The sequence below is a fragment of the Rhinopithecus bieti genome, unplaced genomic scaffold (genome assembly GCF_001698545.2).
Source record: "Rhinopithecus bieti isolate Rb0 unplaced genomic scaffold, ASM169854v2 scaffold_41913, whole genome shotgun sequence".
NCBI lineage: Eukaryota > Metazoa > Chordata > Mammalia > Primates > Cercopithecidae > Rhinopithecus > Rhinopithecus bieti.
The window spans coordinates 5,144,639-5,160,988 of record NW_016818964.1 but is presented as its reverse complement, the minus strand read 5'-3'; the positions used below and the strand labels follow the sequence as shown (position 1 = coordinate 5,160,988).

Sequence of the window (16,350 nt, the reverse complement as noted above, 5' to 3'; positions counted from 1 at the left end):
AGAAAATGTGTGAATTATGTTAATAACCTGTGAATTTCAAAAATATATTCTACCTTTCTTCCAGGCTGATTGGGAGGTATAAGATTCCAGTTAATCAAATAATGAGTAACATCCTTGGCTTTCCAATTTGCAAAGATTTTTAATATGATAAAATATACTTCTCACTAGATGATTTTTTAAAAAAATGTTCATTCATTCTCTTTGTGACTCACAGAGAACTTCAAGATTCTGCAGTATCTCCAGACAGTTATTCAAAACGTCTGTCGTCCTCGCACTGGCTAACTGTGGATAACAAGTAATAGATTTCTGCTTGGTGAGACTGTAGATAACAAGGAGGTCACTGTATTTGGCTATCTGGAATCACATGAAAAATCTATGGAGTTTTTTTTGTTTTGTTTTGTTTTGTTTTGAGGCAAAGTCTCACTCTTGTACCCCACGCTGGAGTGCAGTGACGCGGTCTCGGCTCACTGCAACCTCTGCCTCCCGGGTTCAAGTGATTCTCCTGCCTCAGCCTCCCGAGTGATTATAGGCTGGGATTATAGGCATGCACCACCATGCCTGGCTAATTTTATATTTTTAGTAGAGACGGGGTTTCACCATGTCGGCCAGACTGGTCTTGATCTCCTGACCTCAGGTGATCTGCCTACCTCGGCCTCCCAAATTGCTGGGATTACAGGTGTGAGCCATCGTGCTGGGCCGAAAAATCTATGTTTTAACAAATTTCCAAATATTCGTCAGGTAGGTACAACTTTAAACTTATCTCCTTCAACTAAGAGGTCTTGAAAGAATCAAACTGGACATAGGCTAACAGCAGTGGTAAAATGCAGTGGTTTCTCACTGGGAGAGAATACCATCTAGAACTGGATTATCATAGGTTGGAATGTGTTTCTTTTATTTTCTGTGTCTTATGCTTTGATTTCTTTTTTTTTTTTTTTTTTTTTTTTTTTTTTTTTTTTTTTTTTTTTTTTTTTTTTAAGAGACAGGGTCTCACTCTGTCACCCAGACTGAAGTGCAGTGGCATGATCAAGGCTTACCACAGCCTTGACCTCCTGGGCTCAAGAGATCCTCCCACCTCAGCCTCCTGAGTAGCTGGGACCACAAGCACATGCCACCACACCTGGCTAATTAAAAATGTTTGTGTGTGTGTGTGGAGATGGGGGTCTTGCTATGTTGCCCATGCTGGTCTCCAACTCCTGAACTCAAGCAATCCTCCTGCCTTAGCCTCCCTGGGATTGCAGGCGTGAGCCACACACCTGGCCTGTTTTGATATCTTGAAGGGGGCCTTACAGATCTGGGGAGAGACTGCTGCCCTTCCCAGGCCTAGCCAATACCTAAAGATAGTAACAACTTACTTGGGAATGCCCCTCCTATGCAAGCCACTCAGTCTGTTAATCTAATCTCACACAGCAAGCCAGTATTTCCCTTGCCCTAAATCATCCCAGGACTAGGCCCCAGGCAACTAGAGACCACCCCTAAACTCAAACTAGCCAGTCCCGAATGGTTCACTGTGGCCTGTCTTGGCTTTCCCAAAGAAACCCCAACAACGGCTTTGATCTAGACCTTTCCCTTTGTTCTTGCTTCTGCCGTCTGACCAAACCTGGCATTCCCCATGTGCCCCCATCTCTAGGGAATCCTAAGCAGGAAATTATTTCAATGGCATTGACCTTTCCATGTTACCATTCAGTTCCCTCCCTCAATTAAAATCCCACAGGTATTTCTTTTAGGGAAATAGAAAATAAAGACGATTTCTGGAAAGAGGGTAGTTTGCTAACAACAGATTAACGTTCCAGATAGATTACGTCTTAGACGTGTTTGCACTGTGTCCAACAAAGAGGACAGCCCAGTGGCCTGTGTTTAAGAGTTCTTGGTCACTTGACCTCTGTGCTTCCATTTCCTTATCTTACAGGCAGGTTTCGTTAATTCTGTTTTGGAGGCAGTGGAGTGAGAAGACCTGAGTTTTAATTTAATCCCCCTACCATTTACTAGTGAGTGGACTTGCATACATCTCTGGGCTTTAGCTTCTGGAATCGGTAAACATGGGTGTAATTCCTGCCTTGCAGGATTGTGAAAAGTTTCAATGAGTGCCCGGCACATGACAAATTGCACACGACAAATTGCCAGTTGAGCTGAAATGTATCCAGCTGCCCCAGTGAGGGTGTTATGATTTAGCACGGAGTTTGCAATGAGTGAATATTGCCTAGAAGTAATAAACATACGTACACTGGACATACCTACCCAGAATCTAATAATCAAAAATAAACTTTACTTTTTATTTTTTTTTAATTAATTTTTTTGAGACAGGTTCTTGCTCTGTTGCCCAGGCTGGAGTGCAGTGGTGCAATCAGGGCACCTGCAGCCTTGATTTCCCATGCTCAAGTGATTCTCCCACCTCAGCCTTCCAAGTAGCTGGGACTACAGGTGCATGCCACCACCCTGGCTAATTTTTTTGATTTTTTTTTTCTTTTTTTTAGTAGACATGAGGTCTCACTATGTCGTCCAGGCTGGTCTCTGACTCCTGAGCTCAAGAGATCCTCCTACCTTGACCTTCCAAAGTGCTGGGATTACAGGCACTGTGTCTGGCCAATCAACTTTAGTTTTTAACTTTTTCTGAGGCATTTGCCTAAATTAATGGGAAATCTGAGACAAACCATCACTGTGGCATTTCATGCCTCTGCCATTGGCTTCAGAGCCTACAGGCAAACAATAAATATCCATCCCCAAGGATGACTGCTATCTGGTGGTTTCAGTGCTTCCAGAAGCTTCTCTGCAAACTGTGCTGGACCAAGAGAAGGTAACAGCCACAAGCTGCCTTCCTTGGGGACTCGATACCACTGAGCAGGCGGGCCCTTTTCAGTTACAGCCTTGTCCCATTGCTGAAAATAGCTTTTCTTCTAGTGATCTTACGACCCAAAATGATTCCCTATGAATATACACCTCAAGCAAACTGACTGAAAACAACACTTGTTAACGTTTATAGGAAGGTCACAAGAAATGTCTGCTCAGTACTAAGTAAATCCTGTTGTGTACGATAAATTGCTTATGCCTTGCTTTAAGAGTACTTTGTGAAATCCCGTGTAAATATGTGATGGAATAAAACCGTTGTGGAGTTAAGAGTGAACTGAAAAGCTTTGGACCTGTGCAATCTCAAGTCAGAAGCTGAATGTCTTGATGATGGCATGGTTAGCACCAAAACCAGGGCAGGGAAGGAGCCTATGTGATCAGGAAGTCAAGCTATCAATAGATTTGCTACCTTTTGCTTTGTTACAGGAGAGAGCAGTGGAAGACAATGTTCCCACAGGGATTTCTATTCATTTCAGCAATTTAATATTCCTCATGTTTATCCCTCGGTGCATTCTCTAGTTTGCAAGTTTATGCTTGAGAATATCTTTTAATTTTTTTCCTAAAAAAAAAATCCTACTTTATTAAACTCAAAAAGATTGTTTTGGCACAAAAGGGGTATCGGGGCTACTCTAGGCACACTGCCTATGGTGTAGCCCTGCTCCTTAAGGAGTAGTTAAAAAAAAAAAAAAGAGGCTGGGCAAGGTGGCTCACGCTCGTAATCCCAGCACTTTGGGAGGCCAAGGCGGGTGGATCACCTGAGGCCAGGAGTTTGAGACCAGCCTGGACAACATGGTGAAAACCTGTCTCTACTAAAAATACAAAAATTAGCTGGACATGGTGGCAGGCACCTGTAGTCCCAGCTACTGGGGGAAAAAAAAAGAAAAAGAGACAGGTATCAGACAGCATTCTTCTTTTTTTTTTTTGAGACGGAGTGCCTCTCTGTTGCCCAGGCTGGAGTACTGTGGCGTGATCTCGGCTCACTGCAACCTCCATCTCCTGGGTTCAAGTGATTCTCCTGCCTCAGCCTCCCAAGTAGCTGGGACTACAGGTGCACACTGCAACACCCAGCTAATTTTTATATTTTTACAAAATTACTTTTACCTTATCAGTGAATCCGCCTCCTCCTCTCCCTCCTCATCCTTCTCCCCTTTCTCCTCCTCCCCCTCTTCCTTCCCTCCTCCCCCCTCATTTTACATTCTTTTAAATGTGATCTTGGGTAAATAAACTTACCAGGTATAATTAATTTATCAAAGGGAAACATTCTGCCTCTGACTTCATCTTCCTCCTCCTCATCTTCCTCTAAGAAAACAAAATATTCTTCATTGTGTTTATTAATATATTATTACCATGGATCACAGCAAAAAAATCCAAATATCTTAAGTAGCAAGCACTAATGAAAACTAGCCATAAAGAGCACATGTATTTTTAGAAATAGTCTCACAAACTAAATGTACATTGATAGATGCATGGATAAAGAAAATGTGGTATAGACATCCAACAGAATACTATTCAGCCTTTAAAAAGAAGGAAATGGCGGGGCACCATGGCTCACACCTGTAATCCCAACAATTTGGGAGGCCAAGGCAGTAGGATCACCTGAAGCCAGGAGTTCAGAGATCAGCCTGGCAACAGAGTGAAACCTCCAGAAACATTTTAAATTAGTTAGGTGTTGTCATGCACGCCTGTAGTCCCAGCTACTCGGGAGACCGAGGCAGGAAAACCGCTTGAGCCCAGGAGGTCAAGGCTGCAGTAAACTGTGATCATATATATCACTGTGCTCCAGCCTGGGTGACGAATGGTCTGCTTTTTTTTTTTTTTTAAAGGAAATTCTGCTTTATGCAACAACAAGGATGAACCTTGAGGACATTATGCTAAGTGAAATCAGTGGCAGAAAGACAAATACTGCATGATTCCACTTAAATGGGGAACTTGAGCAGTCAAATTCAAAGAATGAAAGGGTGGGATGGTGGTTGCCAGGGGCTGGGAGGGGAAAAACAAAAGTTACTAACCAACAGGCATGAAGTTTTAATCCAGAAAGATGCATAAGCTCTAGAGATCTGCTGAACAACCCAGTGCCTATAGCCAATGATATTGTATTGCACACTTAAAAACCTGTTCCGAGGGCAGATCTCATGTTAAGTGTTGGTGCCACAATACAATACAATAAAATTTTAAAAAATTTGTAAAAGGCTATGCACCTTGAGCCATCATCGGGGGGGAAAAATAGAAAAAAAAAGCTACCTAATGAAAGGTGAGCCAAGGCTCAAAAATAAATAGTCTCTCTAGTTTTCTGTTTAATTGAGTGACTATTTCTCTGAACAATAAAGTTGCAACTTACCTGAATATAAATACTCAAAATAGAACATTCAAACTTACGATTGAACAGGTCTTTTGCTTGATCATAGGTCTTTGGGAATCCATCCAAAATGTAACCTTGATTCCTGCAAGGCATTGATTTCAGCTTTTCTTTCATAAATCTAATTATATATTGATCATCTAGTTGACCTGATAAAAAAGCATATATGTATATATTACTGTGGGGTCACATTCTATGTAAGAGTTGTTTTAAAGTTATCTCAAAAATTGTGTAGTCAAAGGTACTATTGGAAATCCCTATTTTGTTTTGCTTTGCTTTTTTTTTAAGAGACGGGGTCTCACTCTGTCGCCCAGGCTGGAATGCAGTGGTGTGGTCATAGCTCACTGCAGCCTCAGCCTCCCAGGCTCTGCAATCCTCCCACCTCAGCCTACCAAGTAGCTGGGACTATAGGCGCTTGCCACCACACCCAGCTGATTTTTAAATGTTTTGTAGAGAAAGGGACTTGCGATGTTGCCCAGGCTAGTCTTGCACTCCTGGCCTCAAGCAGTCTTCCCACCTTGGCCTCCCAAAATGCTGGGATTACATTTTGGCCCTTAAAGTAAAAAATATGTGATTTTGTATTTTGAACATGACGTGAATTCTAATGCACAATAATGTAGGAGAACCCAGTGAACTCGTCTTCAAGAAAGAGCATGGGCGAGTGCTGATGTCTGCACTTTCAAAATGTTCTGTAATCCCAATTTTTGGTGAAATTGATTGAGGAGCAGCAACTGGAGCAATGCAGAGAGCTCCCCGCAACCCCCTGCAGGGTTTCTGTTTTGATATTACACCTCTGTAACCTTACTATACAATAATAAATGCGTCTGTTGTGAGAATTGTGAGATAGCATTCATGGATGTTGCTAGCACACGATTTACTAAAAGAAGGTGCTGGATTTGACTAACAATCAAACTTGACCCGACCCTCAAAGGCACTTTTCTCTGTAACGCTTCAGAAAAGAACATGGCTCCCTTCTCCCTGTCTTTTCCACTTGGCATTTCTGACCTCAGCCCCACTGAACAGTTCCCTCTCAAGCCCTGACACTGGGTTCCTGGCACTGCTTGGGGAGGATGAGGAGGGAGGAGTTTGTTCTAAAACCGGTACAGTGGTTTAATAACAACATGCTGCAACTCCACCACAATATTCATCTACCATTCCATCATAATTATCGAACAGCTACAATGTTCAAGACACAGCCCTATCCTTACCTTGCTTAATGTGTACACTATAGTAATGTAAGTTTGACAGTTAGAGAACTTGATCTTCAAAGCTCTTGCCAGAGTTTGTACTACTCTTTTACCTTATCAGTGAGTTCTCCTCCTCTCCCTCCTCATCCTTCTCCCCCTTCTCCTCCCCCTTCTCATCCTCCCCTCCTCCATCCCTCCTCCTCCCTCATTTTACATAATGTAAAATAAATAAGTTCAGGCTTCTTTTTATTACTCTATCAATGACAATAAACTGATCTAATTAAAACACATCCCCCAGCAGTGGCTCACACCTGTAATCTCAGCACTTTGGGAGGCCAAGGCTGGCTGATTACCTGAGGTTGGGAGTTTGAGACCAGCCTGACCAACATGGAGAAACCCCCGTCTCTACTAAAAATAACAAAATTAGCCGGGCGTGGTAGCACATGCCTGTAATCCCAGCTACTCGAGAGGCTGAGGCAGGAGAATCGCTTGAACCCGGGAGACAGAGGTTGCAGTGAGCCGAGATCGCACCATTGCACTCCAGCCTGGGCAGCAAGAGCGAAACTCTGTCTCAAAACAAAAAAACAAAAAAAACACCTCTCCCTTCTTCTACCTTTCAGTGTCACACCACCCATAAGGCAGTAACAAGTTCAGAAAATAACTGCTGTCTTTCAGAAATTTAAATATTATGGCTAAGACAAAAAAAGATCTTAAGTAGTATTTAACATAATGAAATTCCTCTGAATGATTCTACATTACTTCCCAGTAAGGTTCACAGGGGTGCCAAGAAATGAAGCCAGGCCGGGCGCGGTGGCTCAAGCCTTTAATCCCAGCACTTTGGGAGGCCAAGACGGGCAGATCACGAGGTCAGGAGATCGAGACCATGCTGGCTAATCCTGTGAAACCCGTCTCTACTAAAAAATACAAAAAACTAGCCAGGCCAGATGGCGGGCGCCTATAGTCCCAGCTACTTGGGAGGCTGAGGCAGGAGAATGGCGTGAACCCGGAAGGCGGAGCTTGCAGTGAGCTGAGATCCGGCCACTGCACTCCAGCCTGGGCAACAGAGCGAGACTCTGTCTCAAAAAAAAAAAAAAAAAAAATAAAGCCAAAAAAAAAACGTGTCAAGGGATTCACTAATATTCTAGGTCTGATTTTATTTAAGCTGTCTATTTTCTTTTTTGTTTGTTTGAGACAGAGTCTCACTCCGTTTCCCAGGCTGGATTGCAGTGGTGCAAGTGCAATCTTGACTCACTGCAACCTCTGCCTCCTGGGTTCAAGAGATTCTCATGCCTCAGCCTCCTGAGTAGCTGGGATTACAGGTGTGCATTACCACACCTGGCTAATTTTATTTGTATTTTTTAGTAGAGACAGGGTTTTGCCATGCTGGTCAGGCTGGTTTCAAACTCCTGACGACCTCAGATGATCCACCCGCCTCACCCTCCCAAAGTGCTGGGATTACAGGAATGAGCCACCACACCCGGCCTAAGCAGTCTATTTTCATTTTTCTTTTCTTTTTTTTTTTTTGAGACAGAGTCTCGCTCTGCCCCAGGCTGGAGTACAGTGGCCGGATCTCGGCTCACTGCAAGCTCCGCCTCCCGGGTTCACGCCATTCTCCTGCCTCAGCCTCCCGAGTAGCTGGGACTACAGGCGCCCGCAACCTCGCCCAGCTAATTTTTTTGTATTTTAGTAGAGACGGGGTTTCACCGTGTTAGCCAGGATGGTCTCGATCTCCTGACCTCGTGATTCGCCTGTCTCGGCCTCCCAAAGTGCTGGGATTACAGGCTTGAGCCACCGCGCCCGGCCTATTTTCATTTTTCAAAGGCTTTGTTATTAAATTAAAGGCACTTAATCTAGAAATCTAGCTGCAATTCCCTTCAATGCCTCCCTCAGTTTATTTCAGGCCCTGAGTTTAGCCATTCATTTCTGCTTGATTCGGAACGAAAGTGCTCAGTAGTTAAGAAGGGACCTTCAGCAGCATTTTTTGGTAATTATGGGATGCTTAAGAGGCATGACCCAGTACACGAAGGACCCAGCCCAAGTGCCTTTCTCTTGAGAAATATGATCTCTTAGAGATAATCCCATGACCTTTGGCCAGGGTTCAGCTCTATGGCCCGCAACTGCGCTGTTTGAAATGAATGAGCACAGCCCTCCTACATAGCTTTTAAAAACGTCATCCTTTTTCTAAAAAAACATTTGGCCGGGCGCGGTGGCTCACGCCTGTAATTCCAGCACTTTGGGAGGCCGAGGCGAGCGGATCACGAGGTCAGGAGATCAAGACCATCCTGACTAACATGGTAAAATCCTATCTCTACTAAAAAATACAACAAAAACTAGCCAGGCGTGGTGGCGGACGCCTGGACGCCTGTAGTCCCAGCTACTCAGGAGGCTGAGGCAGGAGAATGGCGTGAACCCGGGAGGTGGAGCTTGCAGTGAACAGAGATCGCGCCACTGCACTCCAGCCTGGGCAACAGAGTGAGACTCCGTCTCAAAAAAAAAAAAACAAAAAAATTTAAATGTATCTTTCAAATACCAGTAATATTCAAAATGTTCATATTAACACATATTCATAATTACTAAAACATGTTTAAAAATAGAGAGCTGCTCCCCTGAGCAGCGGTGGGAATGTGAGGGAATGCATTTGGGATTACAGCTTGGCTTCTGTTCCCTCATCTCCAGGAAACTGTACTGTCTTAACTGATGATGACCAAACAGCAAGCAGTGATTTCGGAAAGGAAAGAGTCCAACAGCTATGTATTTGTAGGAAATATGCCTCATGGGAGGGATCACTCTTTCTTTTTTTTTTTTTTTTTTTTTTTTTGATACAGGGTCTTACTCCTGTCACTCAGGCTGGAGTGCAATGTCGGAATCTTGGCTCACTGCAGCCTCAACCTCCCGGGCTCAGGTAATCCTAGTGCCTGGTGCACCATCATGCCCAGCTAATTTTTTTTTTTTTTTAGAGACAGGGTCTTGCTATGCTGCCCAGGCTGTTCTCAAACTCCTGGGCTCAGGCAGTTTTCCTGCCTCAGCCTCAGCCTCTCAAAGTGCTGGGATTACCGGTGTGAGCCACCATATGTGACTTTCCTTTTTCTTTGTAGAAGCAGAAGCAAAAATGTTCCACTTGGGTCCCAGTTTGAGTCTGGTAAATAAATGTACCTTAGAACTAGAATTATCCATACAGCTATTCTTAAAGATAATTAGAAATGAAACAAAATGAGTGGCTTTTTACTCAGTTCACCAGGCAATGGGTAAAACTCCATTGTTTGCTGAGATACAAAAGTTTAAAACTCTACATCTCATCCAGGCAGTTTGATATTTGGATAAATTTGTCTAAATCAGGTAATGTATCTGTAAGCAGCTCAGGAAAGAAATACCTTAAGAAGAAGCCTTCGGCCAGCAGGGTGGCTCACGCCTGTGATCCTAGCACTTTAGGAGGCTGAGGCGGGTAGACTGTCTAAGCTCAGGAGTTCAAAACCAGCCTGGTCAACACGGTGAAACCCCATTTCTACTAAAAATACAAAAAAATTAGCCGGGTGTGGTGATGTGCATCTGTAGTCCCAGCTACTCGGGAGGCTGAGGCAGGAGAATTGCTTGAACCTGGGAAGTGGGGTTTGCAGTGAGCCGAGATCGTACCATTGCACTCCAGCCTGGGTGACAAAGTGAGACTCCATCTCCAAAAAAAAAAAAAGTAAAAGATGGCTCTTGGAAGAAATTTTGGAATCTTCAATTTGATCTAATATGGACACATTAATATTCCCAAATCTTTCATATTGCACTAATTTATTGAAAGAACTGTGTATTGGAGTTTGCAATTTAAAACTAACTGAGGCATGATGGACTAGTTTAAAATATTTTACTTGATTATACATATACACTTTCCAAAATTCTTACGTAATCTCTAGTGAACTTTTAACTGGTCAAAACTTGTGTTCATGTGAACCTTTTTTTTTTTTTTTTTTTTACATATTCATCTACACTTACAGATTTCCTCAGTAATATTTTCAGTTGTTGGTTATTTGCTTTCAGTTGCATTTTTTATTGTGCATGCAGAATGTCCATTCCTGCCCGTGACTTTAGGTTCATTATAGGTTTATTTGGGCAGTATTAGAAAAAAAATACTGTAAATCAAGAGATACTCTCCAGCATTTTAATAAGGCCAAAACAAAGTTGGTGATCTAAAGGCTTATTAATGGTATGGAGTTTCTACATGACATTAGTGAAAAATGAGGTTTGTTTTCTATTAGGAAAATAGGCAACTCTCTCTGGCTGTGTATTTTTCATGTTAATCCCGACAGTTCACCAAATAGCTAGTCATGAAGTATGTAGGCAGCTAATATCCCTCCAGGAACGGGCCAGGTGCTCACACCTGTAATCTCAGCACTTTGGGAGGGTGAGGCAGGAAGATGGCTTGAGCTCAGGAGTTCAAGACCAGCCTAGGCAACATAGGGAGATCTCATCTCTATTAAAAATAAAAAACAAGGCCAGGTGTGGTGTCTTACGCCTGTAATCCCAGCACTTTGGGAGGCCAAGGCGGGTGGATCACGAGGTCAGGAGATCGAGACTATCCTGGCTAACACAGTGAAACCTTGTCTCTACTAAAAAATACAAAAAAAATTAGCCAGGCGTGGTGGCGGGCTCCTGTAATCCCAGCTACTCGGGAGGCTGAGGCAGGAGAATGACGTGAACCTGGGAGGCGGAGCTTTCAGTGAGGCAAGATCGTGCCACTGCACTCCAGCCTGGGTGACAGAGAGAAGACTCCGTCTCAAATAAAATAAAATAAATAAAGTAAATAATAAAAATAAAAATAGAAAACATTAGCCAGGCATGGTGGCTACTTGGGAGGCTGAGGTGGGCGGATTGTTTGAGTCCAGGAAATAGGGTCTGCAGTGAGCTATGATTGCACCACTGCACTCCAGCCTGGGTGACAGAGCAAAACCTAACCTCCCCCGCCAAAAAAAAAATTCCTCCAAGTATCATTCCTTCCTATGTTGTGTGTGTGTGTATATGTGTGTGTGTGTATATGTGTGTGTGTGTGTGTATATATATATATATATATTTTTNCCCTCTGCAGGTTGATAACACTGATGCTGAGGGGAGGCTCATACTGGCTGATGCGCTCTGTTACGCACACACGTTTAACCCGAAGGTCATCCTCAATGCTGCCACCTTAACAGGTCAGACCACGCACTTTCCTTGATTTTGTTTGAAGGAAGTCTTGTTTGTTGCATGGATTTCACACACTATACTTGGGCGTTATTTTGCTAAAATTTGGCTTGGTCCATTGGCCTTCAAAGAGCTTTCACCAGAGGAATTGTTCTGCAGTTGTAAAATGTTTTGAATATTAGGTTTGTTGTTTTAAAACATTCCAGGCTGTACCTTTTTTGTTTGTTTGTTTTTTGAGATGGAGTCTTACTCTGTCGTCCAGGCTAGAGTGCAGTGGCGTGATCTCTGCTTACTGCAACCTCTGCCTCCCGGATTCAACCAGTTCTCCTGCCTCAGCCTCCTGAGTAGTTGGGATTACAGGCACCTGCCACCGCACCTGGCTAATTTTTGTATTTTTAGTAGAGACAGGGTTTCACCATTTTGGCCAGGCTGGTCTCTTAACTCCTCACCTTGTGATCCACCTGCCTTGGCCTCCCAAAGTGCTGGGATTACAGTCATGAGCCACTGTGCCCGGCCTCTTTGGTTTCTTTTACTCACCTACTTGAGTACTTGGGTAAACCATTCACCAGTTTAATCCTTTTATTTTAATCCTTTTACATAAAATAATCTGAACTCTGACAAGTTTCATAAAAGCTTTTGGCATTAATCTACTTTTAGTGTATTGATAAAACAAAACATGATTTTCCTTTACTTTGACAAAGTAATGTAATTTTACCTTATTTGTATGGAATTCCAGAATTAATGTGGACATTGATTTATATGATGTTTGTATTTTAGTCTTTTTTTTTTTGACCGAGTCATCGCTCTGTTGCCCAGGCTGGAGTGCACTGGCGCGATCTCGGCTCACTGCAAGCTCCACCTCCCAGGTTCTCGCCATTCTCCTGCCTCAGCCTCCTGAATAGCTGGGACTACAGGCGCCCACCACCATGCCTGGCTAATTTTTTTGTATTTTTTAGTAGAGACGGGGTTTCGCCGTTTTAGCCAGGATAGTCTCAATCTCCTGACATTGTGATCCGCCCGCCTCTGCCTCCCAAAGTGCTGGGATTACAGGCATGAGCCACCATGCCCGGCCTTATTTTTAGGTCTTTAATACAGTGTTTCTGCCTCTCATTTGTAACTACATGCATTATTCTTGAAAGTAAGTAAACTCACTGAATTGTTGTGTAATAGTTGTTTAATTATTGCCTGTACAAATGTATATTAAGGTAAAATAAAACTGACAAAATATTTCTAGGGTACAGTTGGATCCTTACTAAGTGGCTTGTCAAACTAGATACATCCTTAATGGGTCTGGAGACTTGGTCATGAATATCCTTTGTCCTAACCAGAGTGACTCCATCTTGAATAAAGGCCAGATAAAGCCAAACCTGCTGGGTAACATTCCCAGGGGGTTGGGCACTTTGGGTCACAAGATGTTTATGGTTGAGGGACCGAGTTAATGATGCTAACTAACTAAAGACCCAGAACTTAAGGAAATGTCCTGATATTTCGAGAACAAAAAGCATTCTTAGTTTAAGAATAGGTTTTGCTTTAAATAATACACTTGTAAATTCTTGCTGAAATCAATAGTAACATAGCATACGTATGTTCTTAAGTAACATAAGAAACAATACTAATAGCCTGTCACAAGTTGATCATAAGCCTATATAAAAAAGTACAGTATTCTCTCATTCTCTCTCTTTTTTTTTTTTTTTTTTTTTGGAGACAGGGTCTTGCTCTGTTACCCAGGCTGGAGTGTAGTGGTGCAATCTTGGCCACACTACAGCCTCGACCTCCCGGGCTCAAGGGCTCAAGCCATCGTCCTGTGTCCGCGCCCAAGTAGCTGGAACTATAGGCACGCACCACCACACTTGGCTATTTTTTTGTATTTTTTGTAGAGGTGGGTTCCTGCTATGTTGCCCAGGCTGGTCTGGAATTTCTTGCCTCAAGGGATCCTCCCACCTTGGCCTCCCAAAGTGCTGGTGTGAGCCACTGCACCTGGCCAAGTACACTGTTCTTAACAACCTGTACAATCAAGCGCTGTTTATAGTATGGCCTTCCCCCTCATGCTTTCTGAAGACGCCCTACTCTGTGACAGAGTAGCTTTCAATAAACTATCTCTTCTCACTATGGGGTGTTCCTTCTCTTGTTTTCTGAGGACACCCTACTCTGTAATAGGGTAGTCTCTAATAAACTATCTTCACTTCACTATACTCTGCGGCTCACTCAATTTTTTCCGGCGTGAGATATAAGAACCTGCTCCTGGGATCTAGGATGAGACCCCCTTTCTGGTAACATTGTGCCAGGATCGAATTCTCAGTGACTGTAATGCAGCCACGTCCAGGCTTCCATGGACACAGACCATTCAGTGGTGATTCCCACCCTTCCCTGTTATTGGAGATACTGTACTCTGTGTAAGTTTTGAGAGTTTACAGTGCAATTTCATTCATGTTCCCTTAGTTATCATTATGTTATCCCCAGTTAATCCTCCAAGCTGGTGGATTTATTCTGTCTTCTCCTCTCCTCTTTTTTTTTTCTTTTTTTGTTTGAGACAGAGTCTCGCTTTGTCGCCCAGGCTGGAGTGCAGTGGCGTGATCTCGGCTCACTGCAAGCTCCACCTCCCAGGTTCACACCATTCTCCTACCTGCCTCCTGAGTACCCGGGACTACAGGCACCCACCACCACACCCGGCTAATTTTTTTGTATTTTTAGCAAGAGACAGGGTTCCACTGTGTTAGCCAGGATGGTCTCGATCTCCTGACCTCGTGATCCGCCTGCCTCGGCCTCCCAAAGTGCTGGGATTACAGGCGTGAGCCACCGCGCTCGGCTCCTCTCTCTTATTATTATTATTTTCTTTAACACAGGATGAAACAGGTTCAGAGAGAGGCAGTGACTGGTCTGAAGTCAGGAACTAAGCAAGTGGTCAAGCCATGCTCTGTGACTTCCAAGTGCATTCTTCATCTTCTTGTTTAATAAAGTCTTGTGGAAGATGATATGTGAAACAGTGAGTCTCAACAGCAGAAAAGAACGCAATGTTAATTCATGACCCATGGTTCTGATTAGACTTCCACTGCCAAAGTTAACTATTTTTTGTTTGTTTGTTTGTTTTTTAAGGCCAAGTCTCACCCTGTCGCTCAGGCTGGATTGCAGTGGCACAATCTCAGCTCACTGCAACCTCTGCCTCTAGGGTTCAACTTGCCTCAGCCTTCCGAGTAGCTGGGATTACAAGTGTCCACCACCACACCCAGCTAATTTTTTGTATCTTTAGTAGAGACGGGTTTCACCATGTTGGCCAGGCTGGTCTCGAACTCCTGACCTTGTGATCCACCTTCCTTGGCCTCCCAAAGTACTGGGATTATAGGCGTGAGCCACTATGCCCGGCCAACGTTAACTGTTTTAAGAAACTTTGCCTTGATTACAGTAATATGCGTTTTGTTTCAAAAAAAATTAGATAGCTGCAAGCCAAGCTTTTACAATGACCCATGTACAGTAGAGACATCAAGTTGGTACATTTACAGACTTTTCTTCCCCTTTTTATTTTCAAACTCAGAGAAAAGTTGAAAGACTAGTCCAGTGATCACCATGAATCCTACCAACTAGATCCAGTAATTTCTTTTTTTTTTTGAGACGGAGTCTCGCTCTGTCGCCCAGGCTGGAGTGCAGTGGCCGGATCTCAGCTCACTGCAAGCTCCGCCTCCCGAGTTTACACCATTCTCCTGCCTCAGCCTCCGGAGTAGCTGGGACTACAGGCGCCCGCCACCTCGCCCGGCTAGTTTTTTGTATTTTAGTAGAGATGGGGTTTCACCGTGTTAGCCAGGATGGTCTCGATCTCCTGACCTCGTGATCCGCCCGTCTCGGCCTCCCAAAGTGCTGGGATTACAGGCTTCAGCCACCGCGTCCGGCTAGATCCAGTAATTTCACAATGCTTTTGAAATATGTAAAGTGAGCACAACATCTGCAATTAGCACACTCTATGGTGTAACAAAGCCCTTATTTTGCTGCACCGTCAGGGGCCGATGGGAGTGGAGTTAGGACATGGAGGGGCCTCACTGTGGGACTGGGAAACTCATTTTGCTAGAATCATTGGAATCATGTGGTAACAAATGCAGCCATGTGAGGGAAAAGTGAGCTGACCTCAGTGCCATGGGTTCAAAGGTCTTGTTTTGTTCAAACATAAGCAAGGTCTATGTTTTCGTCTCAGGTAAATATGGATCGGAGGGATTTTTGGACACACCTGAGAAAGTGAAAAGGAATTGAGTGATTCCAATCTTGTAGGAAGTGGGGGAGCGGAGAGTCACATGTGGGAGAGCAGCTTCGAAGGATGCTGGCTGTTCTAAAGACTTATCTTCCCCACACGACCACTTCCTCTGCCCCCTCCCAGGGCCCCTCTTACATCTCTCTTGACAGAGGCTGCTGAACCTGTTTGGCCTCTCACATCTGGGGGAAGAACAGAGTGCGAGGACAGGCCCTTTAGGAGCCTGGGGGCCTCAGTGTGTGTTCTCAGCTGGGCACTGTCTCTGCTCTAATTCTTGTTCCATGTGGTCACCTCCCCAAGCATGAAAAGAGCTCAGTTGGTGCTTAACTGTTAGGTTAAGCCTTGGATAAGATTTTTGGGCCCTTGCAAAGGCCAATTATATAGGCCTCTGTCAATAAATAATGTTCAGCCAAGCACAGTGGCTCACACCTGTAATCCCAGCACTTTGGGAGGCCAAGGTGGGCAGATCACTTGAGGCCAGGAATTCAAGACTAGCCTGGCCAACATGGCGAAACCCCATCTCAACCAAAAATACAAAAAATTAGCTAGGCGTGGTGGTGCGTGCCTGTAAT

General features: G+C 44.0%; 1 protein-coding gene across 2 annotated transcripts in view; it reads right to left on the bottom strand.

Annotated features, from left to right (window-relative positions):
- Positions 1 to 16,350, bottom strand: part of AK7 (adenylate kinase 7) — a 100,272-nt gene that overhangs the window by 12,163 nt on the left and 71,759 nt on the right. For both annotated transcript variants that reach the window (XM_017858000.1, XM_017858002.1), the window contains 2 exons: positions 5,218 to 5,346; positions 4,072 to 4,140 (listed from right to left, as the gene is read on the bottom strand). In XM_017858000.1, coding sequence (XP_017713489.1) covers positions 4,072 to 4,140; positions 5,218 to 5,346 — 198 coding nt within the window. The remainder of the gene's footprint in view (positions 1 to 4,071; positions 4,141 to 5,217; positions 5,347 to 16,350) is intronic.